Below are 14074 nucleotides of genomic sequence, written 5' to 3' on the forward strand. Positions count from 1 at the left end.
ACATACTGTATCTTTAGTATACCTTATTATATTAATCATAATTGCGACTTCATGGAAAAGAAAGAATTTTTAGAACATATAACAAAGATTTTACTTCCAACTATCCTATTTTATCTTAACAATAATGTGGGTAACTACTTTGAAAATTAAGAGCCCTCATTGTTTTTCATTATTAGATGCTCCTTAGTGTTCATGTCAGGTCTCAGAATAAGGATGTAACACTTGGGGACAAAAATACATCCCAGTAAGCCCAGACTGGAGGCCAGGATGGAGAAGATCTGCACAGCCACCATATATTTCCCTTTGGTGCTCAGATAGGTGGGGACAAAGGAGATCCAAACACTGCAGAAGACCAGCATGCTGAAGGTGATCCACTTGGCTTCATTGAAAGTCCCTGGAAGCTTGCGGGCCAGGAAAGCCACCAAGAAACAGGTGGCAGCCAGAAAGCCCATGTAGCCAAGGGCAGTGTAGAACATGATGGTTGAGCCTTCATTACATTGCAGGAGGATCTCTCTTGGTTGAGAATGCAGGTCAGAATATGGAAATGGGGGAGAAGTTCCCAACCATGTAAGGCAGATGCTCACCTGAATTCCAGAACAGGACAAGACAATGGAGTTGGCCAGACTTTTCCCCAACCATTTCCTCATCCTGCTGCCTGGCTTTGTGGCCAAAAATGCCACCACCACCATAATCGTCTTGGCCAACAAGGAAGAGACAGCAACTGAGAAAACCACACTGAAGGTGATTTGTTGAAGAAGGCAAGTCACTTCCTTGGGCTTACCAATGAATAGAAGAGATGTCAAAAAGGAAAGCAGGAGAGAGACCAGGAGAATGTAGGTGAGATCCCGGTTGTTGGCTTTGACTATGGGAGTTTCTCGGTATTTAATGAAGATTCCCAGAATTAAGGCAGTGTTTAGAGACAAAAATATGGCTGTGATAGCCAGGATGAGACCTAACATTTCTTTGTAAGACAGGAAACTTATTACTTTGGGGACACATTGATCTCGCTTCTCGTTGGAATGCTGACCATCTGGACACTTTTCACAATATGCTGCATCTGGAAAACATGAATTGCTGATTTTTGCATCTGTTTTATCATACAATTGTTTAATTGTTTCATCTCCATGTCCTTTTACTGTTTCAACAGTTTCTGAAAATATTCACTGAGGTAAAATCCTACTTTTATTGAACACTAAACACTGCTGTATCTTTCTTTTCTTTCTTTCCTGGATATGGATGCAGGATACTGGCATATGAGATTAAATCTTGGTTACTCTGAATAAAAGGTTGATGCACCTTTTTTGTCCTTGAGCCACCTACCTTCCTGCATCGAGATTGTTCCTTCCATGCATGGAAAGCAGTTATAGCAGCACACTGGTTCTCCTTCTCTTGTGAGCTTGGTGTATCCTGGGAGGCAACTATTGGTACACCTAGAAAAAGGGGCTTTCTAAACAGAAAGAAAATTATGGAAACAAATGGATTAGGGAATTTGTTTTAAAAGTGGAAGTCAATGCAAAGATGGATCCATGAACTCCAAAATTACTTTTACCATGGTATTAACATGGATGAAAGAATGGATTGCATTGCACCTTGCACCAGTGAGGTTGGCAAAGATGCTTAAAGATAAGTCAGTTAAATATTTGGGTGATTTCTGTAGCATATGATCCCAGAGTCCTCTCAATATTCAGCGAAGCCTAATGGCTCTCCTGTCCAAACATTTTTAGCCTCTGTTTGTAGACTACCGAAATGCTATGGACATAGCATACTTAGGTTTCAGTCCTACTGTCCCCATTTATTTGTACCCATTTCCTGTGTTCTTATTCATGTTTATTCTTATACTTGTTATCTTGTACATGAGTGACAAACTAAATAAACAAAGAAACAAACTAGACTGAAACCTACTTCTTGTAAACTAAAAAAATGTGAGCTAGACAGCACGATCACCAGATGGATTTGTAGCTGGCTCACAAACTGTACTCAGGGAGTACTACCTCTACATATAACTCTACATGGAAGAAAGTAAGCAGTGGGGTATCACAAGGTTCCTTAGGCCCAGTACTTTCCAATATCTTTATAAATGACTTGAATCAGGTATTCCAGTATTTGAGAGGCTGCCACAAAGAAGAGGTGGTCAACTTATTTTCCAAAGCACCAGAAGGCAGGACAAGAAAAAATGGATTGAAACCAATTGAGGAGAGAAGCAAGTTAGAATTAAGGAGAAACTTCCTAACAGTAAGAAGAATTAACCAGAGCACCAAACTGCCTTCAGAAATGGGTACTTCATCACTAGAGGTTTTTAAGAAGCGACTGACAGCCACTTTTCTGAAATGGTATAGAGTCTCCCTTTTGAGCAGGGGATTGGACTGGAAGATCTCCAAGGTACCTTCCAGCTCTATTCTGAAATGGTAGTTTGAACAAGCACTGAATAAGATCCAGTAGAATAAATAGGTGTAGTTCAGGGTTGAACTGTGGAGTCCTTGGTGTACTCTGATAAGGTTGTTTCCTAGCACACATTTCACTATTGGACTAGATAACATCATCTATGCTATCATCAGGCACATGATACTATCATTATTGCACTGATAATGTTATCAGGCTGGGTAATAGAATATATGTAAGCAACAATGATGATAGAGCACCAAGGACTGTACTGAGTTACATGCCCTGAGATAAGTCCCTGAGGGTCTAAGACAGTGACAGTGAACCTATGGCATGCGGGCCACAGATGACATGTGGTGCCACATCTCCTAGCAGTTGAGCTGTCAGTTCCAGTGTGTATGCGTGTGCCGACCACCTGATTTTTGGTCTTCTGGAGGGCCAGCAGCAGTGGTGGTTACTGGCAGAGACTACTGTCAGTTTGCTCAGGGGTGCGCCCCACACATGTGTACTACAACTAAAATTGCTCTACACATGCACAAAAGCAAAAAACAAGATGGCGGATAACTGGTTCGGGGTTGTGACAGGCCTTGGTCGCTGTCGGTTCCAGTGACCCAGACCACCAAGCTACTACCAGTGCGGCCAAACTAGTCCAAACAGGTAAGAACCCACCACTGGCTGGGGCGTGGAGACTCTTTTTGCCCTCCCCAGGCTCCCAGAAAAGCCTCTGGAGCCTTGGGAGCAGTGGTGGGTTCTGGTACAGTTGCAATGGGGCTTGATGTTCACCACATGAATGTGCCCAGTCCGTCCATGCATCCTTGCCTCTTGTGAAGCCTGCGCGATGCTCCACCTGCTCGGCAGAGTATCACACAGGCACCGTGCGCTGTGTGTGCATGTGCGGAAGCCCCAAAGAGCTCAAATACAGGTAAGGAGCTCGGGCGGGCAGGAAGGTCCTCCAGAGCACCATACCGGAAGGGTACCTGGTGCTCCGGGCAGGCACTGGTATGACCGTATCAGAGCATACTGCCTGCAACCATCACTGCTAGGAAGGGCAAAAAAGTGGCCCAGCGGGCCTGCAGGAATCTCAGAAATGATCCGTTTTCAGCTTCTGGTGGGCCTTTTGGGGGCGGGGGAGGGTTTTTTCACCCTCCTCAGGCTCTGGAGATTTCCTGGAGCCTGGGGAGGGTGAAAATGGCCTCTCTTGGTCCCCATGAGAAAATACCAAGCTCAGCTTGGAGGTGAACACACGTGGGGGGAAAGTGGGGTGTGTGTGTGTGTGTGTGTGTGCTTTACATGGGGCTCCCCCTGAAAAGTGTTCGGAGACTACAACTAGTCCAGAATGCAGCCGCACGAGCGATATTGGGTGTACCAAGGTACACCCACATCACATCTATCCTCCGTGAGCTGCACTGGCTTCCTATTGGTCTCTGGGCGCAATTCAAGGTGCTAGTCATTACCTTTCAAGCCCTACATGGCCTAGGACCTGGATATCTGCGAGACCGTCTTGTGCCACATATTTCCGAAAGACCGATAAGATCGCACAGAGTAGGCCTTCTCCAGGTGCCGTCAGCCAGACAATGTTGGCTGGCAACCACCCAAGAGAGGGCCTTCTCTGTAGCCGCTCCAACCCTCTGGAATAAACTGTCCCCAGAGATCCGGACCCTACCCACTCTCATGGCCTTCCAAAAGGCTATTAAGACCTGGCTATTCCAGCAGCCCCCGGGCTGTTGAACTCATGGCTGAGGTCCAGCCCCGATTAGACTGGGTGTATGTTGTGGCTTTTTAAATCTATGTTTCTGTGTTTTTAACTTTTTTATTTTTAAATGTATTGTTGTAAGCCTTCCGGAGTCCTTCGGGATTGGGCGGCCTATAAATTCATTAAATGAATTGAATTCATTAATTGAAACGTGTGTATGCATGTGCATGTGGGGAGGTGCTTTGTATTATGGGCACCGGCACATACGTGTGCTCACACACGAACACATTTGTGGCACCCAACAGCAAAAAGGTTAGCGATCCCTGGTCGAAGGGTTTTGCATGGTTGCTTAGCTTCCTTTCAGGGAACAAGCATCACTGGACTAGCCAACATGCTTTCCATCCTAACTTAGAACAATGCTGGCATTTCCACAGTTAACAATACAGGAGACATCTAACAGAAATAGTAGCATCTCATTCAACCAGTTTTTTCATTAGCAACGAGCCTCCATCAAAATGAGAAGACTGATACAAAAGCAGGTGGATACCCAGGAATGGATGAATAAAAACACCCACAAACAGGCAGACTTGGTTACCTGATTAAAGGTTGTTGGCCATATTATGACACTCTCGTCAATAGAGATCTTGAGATCTGAAGAGACGACTTGTTTTTCAATATTCCCTATCTTCACCCCAGCAGAAGACTTGTTAGGAAACACTGCCCAGTCCATAATATCAAAGTCAGCAACAGGAATTCCAGCCTCATCCAAATAAACATCATCCACAGAAAGATTGCAATCCTGGAAGTTTCTTAGAAAAGGATGCAGCTGAAAAGACATGGAGAATCACACTTGCCATGTATACATTCTCTTTTGAGCCGTAAGACAGAAGTGGGATATTCATCTCAAAGCCTCTGTCTGTCTGCAAGAGGAATATTATTCTCTTTCTCACTTCCTTCTTCCCTCCTTCTCTAAATCTCCCATTCTTTCTGTCTCTTTCTCTCTCATACATAAACACATATGCATAAACTTTTTCTGATGATTATTTTCGGCTGCTCTGTTTTATGAGATTTTTAATCATCTTCCTTTAATGACCCCATAATTCCTTGCAGGACGGAATCTGGGCAACTGAATGGAGCTGAGTGTTTACTGGCCAGATGCCATTCCTGTCGCCAATGTGGAGTTATATTCAGCAGATATATTCTCATCATGCCCAGAGAGAGAAATATTTGCCTCTACCTAGGATTGAACTCACAGCCTCACTCATTTTATGACATTTTTAATCTCAGGTCAGAAACATGTTTTAACTCCAATAATCTCACTATCATTCCAGGGTTGTTTCCCCACCTCTTGTGTTTGAACTCCCATTCTTTTGGACTTTATCAAAACTCTGCTTTTCTAATTGGCTTGTATCCTAGATGTGGGGCGCTCACCACTGGAGGCTGTTATTTGGATAAGAAGATCTCATCCCAGTGCTGTCCGTCTCCTTGTTTCTTGTTTTTCAAAATAGTTTTTAAATTTTTAATTGTTTTCTATTTACCTTTTCACTGTTTGTAAGCCACCCAGGCACTCCTGACATGAGTGATGTTGAGTTGGCCATGCGCACCTTGGGCACGCCCACCCAACCCCTCCAAAGATCAAACACAACCATGATGTGGCCCTCATGAATTCAAGCTTGACACGCCTTGGTCTAGAAGATTCTCTAATAGAATCTGTCTCTTTCTCTCTAAGCCTGCACATCTGGTCAGAAAAAGTACTAGAAACTGACTGTTGTTATTGGAATTCCCCCCATCCCCATCTATCCCAGCAACAAAGATGATTAGGGGACTAGAGGCTAAAACATATGAAGAATGTTTGCAGGAGTTAGGTGTGTCTAGTTCAATGAAAAGAAGGACTAGGGGAGACATGAGAGCAGTCTTCCAATAGCTCAGTGGCTGCCACAAAGAAGAGGAAGTCAAGCTATGCTCCAAAGCACCTGAGACAGTGGTGGGTTTCAATTTTTTTTAGAACCTATTTTGTGGGTGTGGCCTATTTTTTTGGCGTGGCTTGGCAGTCATGTGAGCAGGTGGGTATGGACAACTTGACATCACTCATGCACACTCAGTCACATGACCACGACCCCCCAAGCCATGTGGCAAATTTTTGGGGGACTTCTATGAAGGGGGGGGGAGAGAGGGGAAAACCTTCCAAAAATAGACAACTGGAGGATTAAGGGCCAAAATTAGGGAGATTGGAGAAGGCAGGACAGAGGGGAATCCAGTAGAAAGCTCTCACACGCTGGGGAAAGAACTTTGGGAGATCGGAGGAGGCAGGACAGACAGGGAATCCAGTAGAAAGCTATCACACATTGGGGAAAGAACTTTGGGAGATCAAAGGTGGCAAGAAAGAGGGGAATCCAGGAAAAGGCTATCACATGTTAGGGAAAGAACTTTGGGAGATCTGAAAAGGCAGGACAGAGGGGAATCCCGTAGAAAGCTATCACACACTGGGGAAAGAACTTTGGGAGATCGGAGGAGGCACGAGAGAGGGGAATCCAGTAGAAAGCTATCACACTCTGGGGAAAGAACTTTGGGAGAGTGGAGGAGGCAGGAAAGAGAGGAATCCAGGAGAAAACTCCTGAGCTTGCCGCTGCTGTCTGGTGCATTGTGCCGCTGGACCTCTCCATGCTTCTCCATTCACCAACTCCACTCCCAGGTATGGGACTTGTCACCGAATTGGGCTAGGATAGTGCAAATGGGCGGGGGAGCGAGCGATGGAGCTGCTTCTGGATGGGCGGAAGTGAGCGGGGGTGAGCAAGTGAGCCACAGGGCCAGGGCAGGCGTTCTGGACCAGAAGTTACTTCCGGGTCCACCGGTCAAACATCCTCTCACCAGATCAGTAAATTTCACCATCCTGTTCTCCCAAGCCGGTGTGAACCGGCAGAAACCCACCACTAACCTGAGGATAGGACAAGAAGCAGTGGGTAGAAACTAATCAAGGTGAGAAGCAACCTAGAACTAAGGAGAATTTTCCTGACAGTTAGAACGATTAACCAGTGGAACAACTTGCCTCCAGAAGCTGTGAATGCTTCAACACTGGAAGTTTTTAAGAAGATGTTGGATATCCGTTTCTCTGAAGAGGTGCAGGGTTTCCTATCTGAGCAGGGGGTTGGAGTAGAAGACCTTCAAGGTGCCTTCCAATTCTCTAATTCTATATTCTATACATCTAACATAACATTTAAAAATGGAAATGAAACCATTAGTGGAATTTTCTAATGGAAGTCTCACCTGCCATGGCTGTATTATCTGAGGTGTCTGATGGTCCCCAACATGCATCCTGCTTTTTCTCAATTGGGAGGAAATGGCAGCATGGAGGACCCAGGCCACAACCTGGATTGTTGTGTAAAAACTGGAGCTATCCTCGGACAGGATTCTTTCAACCAGATCCTGTGGCGGGGTTTCCCAGCTCTCTTTTTCCAGGCATGTAGTCCAAGCTTTCTTCGACAACAAGGGGATTGAATAGGAACATTGAAATGCTGCCTTCCCAAAGTTCCCTGTAGCAGAATAATGTGAATTAAAATCATAATAGTGTGTCGTTTTCTTTGTCTGAGTTTTGAATGACAATAAAAGATAGTCATGCTGGAGGTTAAGCAGGAGGTTAAAAAATCTCACACTTATATCGGACAAAGCTGTCGCAATCCATACTTTTTCCCCAAACAGGATTTTATCCCTTTCAGTTTCTCGTATTAGTACTGCTAGTATTATTGCGGTCTGAAAGTTCAAGTGACAAACAAAGCTTTTCACTTTAGGGTCGCTAAAATATTGAAAGACGTTCTTATTCTTCCCCACTTCAATAACCATGGGTAAGCTTTCTGAGAAAGCAACACAGACCCCTTTTCTTCTGGCTACCGGCATAAAAGTTCTTCTGAACTTTTCCCCACTTTCATTGTCTGGAGCAGCAAGGCCGATCCATGTCCATTGGAAATGCAGGAGCAGCTGGACAATTGCCAAGTGAGGAGGTTCTTGCTTTGGAGTCACCCGGTAGAAAAAAGGGAAATGATGTTTCTGCTCTGGAATGTGGCTGATGACCCCATAGTTGATCTAACATGAAATAGAAAAAAGGTGGTGGATTGCTTTGTTTTTAAGGAAAAAAGTAAGTGTTTACATATCAAGGCTCCGTGGAAGAGAACTTCCTTCCCTCTGTTCTTGAGTTTGCACCATGAAATGTCATCTCAATGTCTGGTATCACTTTCCTGTATTTAGGAATAGAATCAAGATCATGAGAAGTGTCAATATCATTTTACAATGCCTTGGTAAGGCCACATTTGTAATGCTGCATTCGGTTTTGGTTGCCATGATGTAAAAAAGATGTGGAGACTCTAGAAAGAGTGCAGAGAAAAATAACAAAGATGATTAGGAGAATGGTTGCAGGAACTGGGTATGTCTAGTTTAATGAGAAGAAGGACTAGGGAAGACATGATGGCAGTGTTCCAATATCTCAGGGGCTGCCACAAAGAAGAGGGAGTCAAGCTATTCTCCAAGGCACATGAGGGGACAACAAGAAGCAATGGGTGGAAACTAATCAAGGAGAGAAGAAACTTAGAACTGAGGGAAAAATTCCCAACAGTTAGAACAATTAATGAATGGAACAACTTGCCTCCAGAAGTTGTGAATGCTCCAACACTGGACATTTAAAAGAAGAAATCGGATAACCATATATCTGAAATGTATAGGGTTTCCTGCCTAGGCAAGGGGTTGGACTAGAAGACCTCCAAGTTCCCTTCCAACTTTGTTATTCTATTCTATTTTATTTACAGTCATCACCTATTAGCAGCTTTCTGCCATAATTATAGGAGGAGAAATATGACACGTTTTTCACATCTTCAACAGTGCAAAAATGAAGGGCAAAATACTATTATAAAACCAGCTCAGCCTCAGGAATGCCCTGGGGTTACGGTCAGGAAAAAATCTCCTGACAGTTAGAACAATTAATCAGTGGAACAACTTGCCTCCAGAAGTTGTGAATGCTCCAACACTGGACATTTTAAAGAAGATGTTGGATGAAACCCTATACATTTGTCTGAAATGTATAGGGTTTCCTGCCTAGGCAAGGGGTTGGACTAGAAGACCTCCAAGGTCTCTTCCAACTCTGTTATTCTATCTCCATCTCAGCCCACTGAGCCTCCAGGCACCATTACCTGACCTTGCACTCCCACAGGTCTTCTCTCTGCTTGGAAAGCCTATGCTTGTAGTCCTCAGTGAGGTGCTTCTGTTGGGCCTCCTTCTGGGTCAGATCCAATTTGAACTGAGCCAGCTGTTTTGCCAACTCTTTCTCATGGTGGCTGCTTAGCTCCAACAACAGCTTCCTGTTGGGGCCCTAAGGAGCCTGGGCGGGCAGGTGAGGAGTGGCTGGAAGGAGAGAGGTGAATAGAGGCCAGCGAGGTGCCCCTCAATATGAATGACATCAAGTTGGCCACACCCACCCAATCACATGACCACCTAGCTACACCCCCCCGGCCAGTCTAGGCAGATCCTATTAGTGGTCCATGGGATCTAAAATTATGAATTTGGTGGTCCCCGAGGTCCAAAAGGTTTGGGACGCCTGGTTTAGAGCATTTCAGTTCAACTATGAATGAAGGTTTGTTCAACTGCAAAAAGGATATCAGAATGAAAAAAGAATTATTTTAATGCCTGATACTATTTCAGGGCTTCTTTAAACTTCATTGGCTCACTAATTTTATTTATTATTTGACCTTTTGAGCCATGGTGGCGTAGTGGTTAGAATGCCGTAATGCAGGCTACTTCTGCTGCCTGCTGACTGCCTGCTGTTTGGCAGTTCAAATCTCACCAGGCTCAAGGTTGATTCAGCCTTCCATCCTTTTGAGGTCAGTAAAATGAAGACCCAGATTGTTGGGGGCAAATATGCTGACTCTGAAAACCACTTAGAGAGGGCTGTAAAAGTGCTGTAAAGCGGTACATAAGTCTAAGTACTATTGCTATTGCTTTGTGGGGCTATTTGTAGAGTGAGATTAGCTTCAGTATTCATTCATACCTGTGGGATTTTGTAGATGCTCAGCATGGTGGAAATTTGACCAAAGAGATCAGACTCTGTCTCCTCAAGCAAAGGCAACAGATTATTTTGCTTTCCACAACTGTAGTTTGGGACATTCTCCTGCCCCGTAGAAAGCAAATCCAACATGACCTCATATGTTAACCTTGCATTGAAAAAGTTCTCATAGATGCTGTAGCCCAGGGTGATGTTTGGTAACAGCTTTGATTTCTGGTTGACCTCATGAATGGCAAAGAAGAAGGGCAGGACGTGCCAGAAGCTCATACTCTGTATACTGCAAGATAAGAGACTTCAGTTGGTTTTCATCTCAATGTGGGGTTTTCATCTTCAATTCATCAAATCACTTCATATTACCTGACGCTATTCTTTTATGAAATTAATAACTAATCAATTGGATTGTTGTTTTATGAGTCTAATCTGGAAACTGGACAATTGAACAAATCTGAAATTAGTTATGGAATGCATCACCCTCTTATCACCATTAAATGGAAATCAGATATTGCTCCACGGCAGGTATCACCAAAATGTTACTCCAAATAAATGTTTGGATTTCTTTTGAACTTTCTCTCAAGGCTCATAAATTAATTTGGGCATCTTTTGGAGACCTGACAGTAGCCCAGGGTGATGTTTGGTAACAGCTGTGGATGCTGGTTGATCTCATGAAGAGCAAAGAAGAAGAGTGGGATGTGCCACAAGATCATACTGGGTATACTTCAAGTGAAGAGATTTCATTTTGAGTTTGAGTTTTTCATGTTCAGTTCATTTAAAAAAAATCAGATCACATTTCTGAAGCTGTTTGTTTAAAAACATTTATAAGTAATCATTTTTTTGAGCCATAGTGGCACAATGGTTAGAGTGCAGTACTGCAGGCTACTTCTGCTGACTGCTAGCTGCCTTCAATTTGTTCAAATCTCAGCAGGCTCAAGGATGACTCAGCCTTCCATCCTTCTGTGGTCAGTAAATTGAGGACCCAAATTGTTGGGAGCAAATATGCTGACTCTGTAAACTGCTTAGAGAGGGCTGTAAAGCACTGTAAAGCAGTATATAAGTATAAGTGCTATTGTAATTGCTAGTGCTATTGCAGTCTTATGAATCTACCATGGAAAGTTCAGAAATCTACAATCTGAAACCAATGTTCGAATGCATTACCCTCTTATGTATAATCTGGTTAGCCTTTTGGAGGTGAAAGTAGGATAGGATCACATCAGAAGCTCACTACCTGTATGCAGTGCAGGAAATATTGTCAGAAATTCATTGTTCAATGAAAAAAAAAGCCAGATATCTGTATCTTTCATTTACTGTGATGGACTTTTCCTTGGGTCTTGATATTAGAAGATCAGCCCCATTGACACCCCACTGACACAGAGGGTGCTTCTTTTCCATACTTTCACTCCTGTGGTATGGCTGGAACAATCTTGGGCTGAACACACTCAAAACTGTAGAAATTGTGTAGATTTTTGGAGAAGCCCTCCTATACTACCACCTCCAGACAACTCAGTAGAGACCTTCAAGTTTCTAAGATCTACAATATCTCAAGACTTAAATGGATACCTAACATCAAAAAAGTTATCAAAAAACACAACAACAAATGTTCTTTGTGCACCAACTCAGAAAGCTCAGAGTATCTGTATCATTCATTTACAGTGATGGATTTTCCTTGGGTCTTGATATTAGAAGATCAGCCCCATTGACACCCCATTGACACCCCATTGACACAAGTGGGCCCTTCTTTTTCATGCTTTCTTCAGGGTCAAAGCGACCCCAATCAGAGGATCTAGACCTGATCCTAAATTTTATTTTCTCTAAATGAATCATAGGGGCATTCCTGCAGCAAAACCTATATTATTCTAATCATAGAATATAAATAAATAAATAAATAAATAAATAAATAAATAAATAAATAAATAAATAAATAAATAATAAATTATAAATAAATAAAATGTCTGAGCAACTGGATGGTTTTATTTAAAATTCACATTAGAAAACCATATTCATATGAAAATAATGTTCCTTGCCTTTTTCTTGAGAATTTATTCTAGGATTTCTTTGATTTCTAATTGTTATGGATATCTCTATGGTTTTTTTCTGGTAAGTACAGTCTGTTCTAATGACTTTTACATCTTTTAATTTAAATTTATTTGTTTCATATTGTTCTTCCACAGTAGCCTGTAGTGTTTGTAAAAATTGTCTCTCAGCATGCAACGCTCAGAAGAAAACAAGAATTTGCTAGCCATGACAAAGTCAAAGTTATAGAGCACTTCACACCAAGACAACTAGACACAAGAACAGTTTTTTTCCCCTGAACGGCATCACTCTGCTAAACAAATAATTCCCTCACCACTGTCAAACTATTCACTAAGGCTGAATTACTATTACTATTAGTCTTCTCATTATTCCTATCACCCATCTCCTCTCACTTATGACTGCAAGACTGTAAATTTGTTGCTTGTATTCTTATGATTTACATTGATATTGATTGTTTCCTAATTGCTTATTTGTACCCTATGACTATCAGCAAGTGTTGTACCTTATGATTCTTGAAGAATGTATCTTGTTTTTATGTACACTGAGAGCATATGCACCAAAGACAAATTCCTTGTGTGTCCAATCATACTTGGCCAATAAAGAATTCTAATTCTCTCTAATAGATAAACAGAATTTGTATAAATATCTATAAAAATGTGATTAACAGTGAAAAGCTAGATTTAAGTAATTTCATAAATTCTTGAAAGATCATGATTAATGCTAGAAGTGCATATTGAAATATTGAATAATGAAAAAAGAAGGAGCACATCTTGAATATTAGAATGATAGGGGAAGAGGAAAGGGGGGGATAAAATAGAGGTAGAAAGAAGAGGTGGAAAATAGCAAAAACGGATGTTAAGATTATACAGTGTATGGTAGAACCATGAGGAGGTTTAGAATTGAAGAATGGTAGTAGAAATTATGTGTTAGTAACACTAAAAATGAAATTAATAAAAACGTAATTAAAGTAAATGTAATTAAAATGTAACTAGTAGGAATAATACTGTTATGTTTATTGGTATTGAAGTATATGACACCCAGGAATCAAACCATTCATGCAATGAGATGTATAAAAATAAAAAAACTTTAAATTAAAAAAGGATTCTAATTCTCTAATTCTGTTGCCCCTTTCCATTGTTAGTCATTAAATCCTTAATATTAAACGTAACCCTTTGCCATAAAATAATTTACTTTTATTGTTATTATCTTTTCAGACAGCATATGGCATAGAATAATCAATTTCCATAATATTCCAAAACAGATGGCTAATGACATATGTCAAAATTAAAAAATATAGCATATAAAGGTTTTGTTATATATTAGCCACAACAGATATTAATCATCATAGCTTGCAATGATCCTATAGTTGCATACTATTAATATTAATGTTTTAAATAATTTTTCTCATTGTATATAAGAATTAATTGTATATAACAATTCATTAATTTATTGTTTCATACGACAGGATTGTAAATTTTAATTTTCTTGTTAATTTATGCTGCTTCAGTCATAGAATCAAATACGTGAAATAAGGTATGATTTTCACCTCATCAAATCAGCAACAATTTCTATGTTAAGACATATATTAACACAGTAACAACCACTTGCCAGAAAAGGATTATTTTTAAAATAGCTGAAATGGCCTCTACCACATTTATTTCCCTTTTAAATCAGATAGATGGTGTTTTCTGTGTTTTTAAATAAAATACGCCCAAGGCTGTGTTTTTCCTGCCATGGTCCTTGGCTTCTTTATTTTATTTTTTAAGGATTTTATTAATTTAAACAAAAGGTAAGCAGGAAGATGGTGATGCTACCACACAAAGCAAAATGCCAGCCTCCTCTTGAAAGACCAAATTGCTCACAAGCCATCTTATGTTGCCCACAAGCCACCTTATGAAAGAAAGCTGAAAGCCAGCAAATGAGAGATAGAG

The 14074-nt window shown here is 41.5% G+C and overlaps 1 protein-coding gene across 1 annotated transcript in view; it reads right to left on the reverse strand.

Moving 5' to 3' along the window:
* Positions 1-146: 146 nt before the first annotated feature.
* LOC148047785 (vomeronasal type-2 receptor 26-like) overlaps positions 147-14074 on the reverse strand; it is a 14979-nt gene continuing 1051 nt past the window's right edge. Inside the window, exons 2-5 of the mRNA XM_087708157.1 lie at positions 10101-10392; positions 4668-4898; positions 1321-1447; positions 147-1057 (exon numbers count right to left, since the gene is read on the reverse strand). Of these exons, the coding sequence (XP_087564283.1) occupies positions 147-1057; positions 1321-1447; positions 4668-4898; positions 10101-10392 (1561 nt within the window). The remainder of the gene's footprint in view (positions 1058-1320; positions 1448-4667; positions 4899-10100; positions 10393-14074) is intronic.

Source organism: Thamnophis sirtalis, unplaced genomic scaffold (genome assembly GCF_051295495.1).
Source record: "Thamnophis sirtalis isolate CommonGarterSnake01/CBP01778 unplaced genomic scaffold, rThaSir2_p1.2 scaffold_3, whole genome shotgun sequence".
In the NCBI taxonomy this organism is placed as follows: domain Eukaryota; kingdom Metazoa; phylum Chordata; class Lepidosauria; order Squamata; family Natricidae; genus Thamnophis; species Thamnophis sirtalis.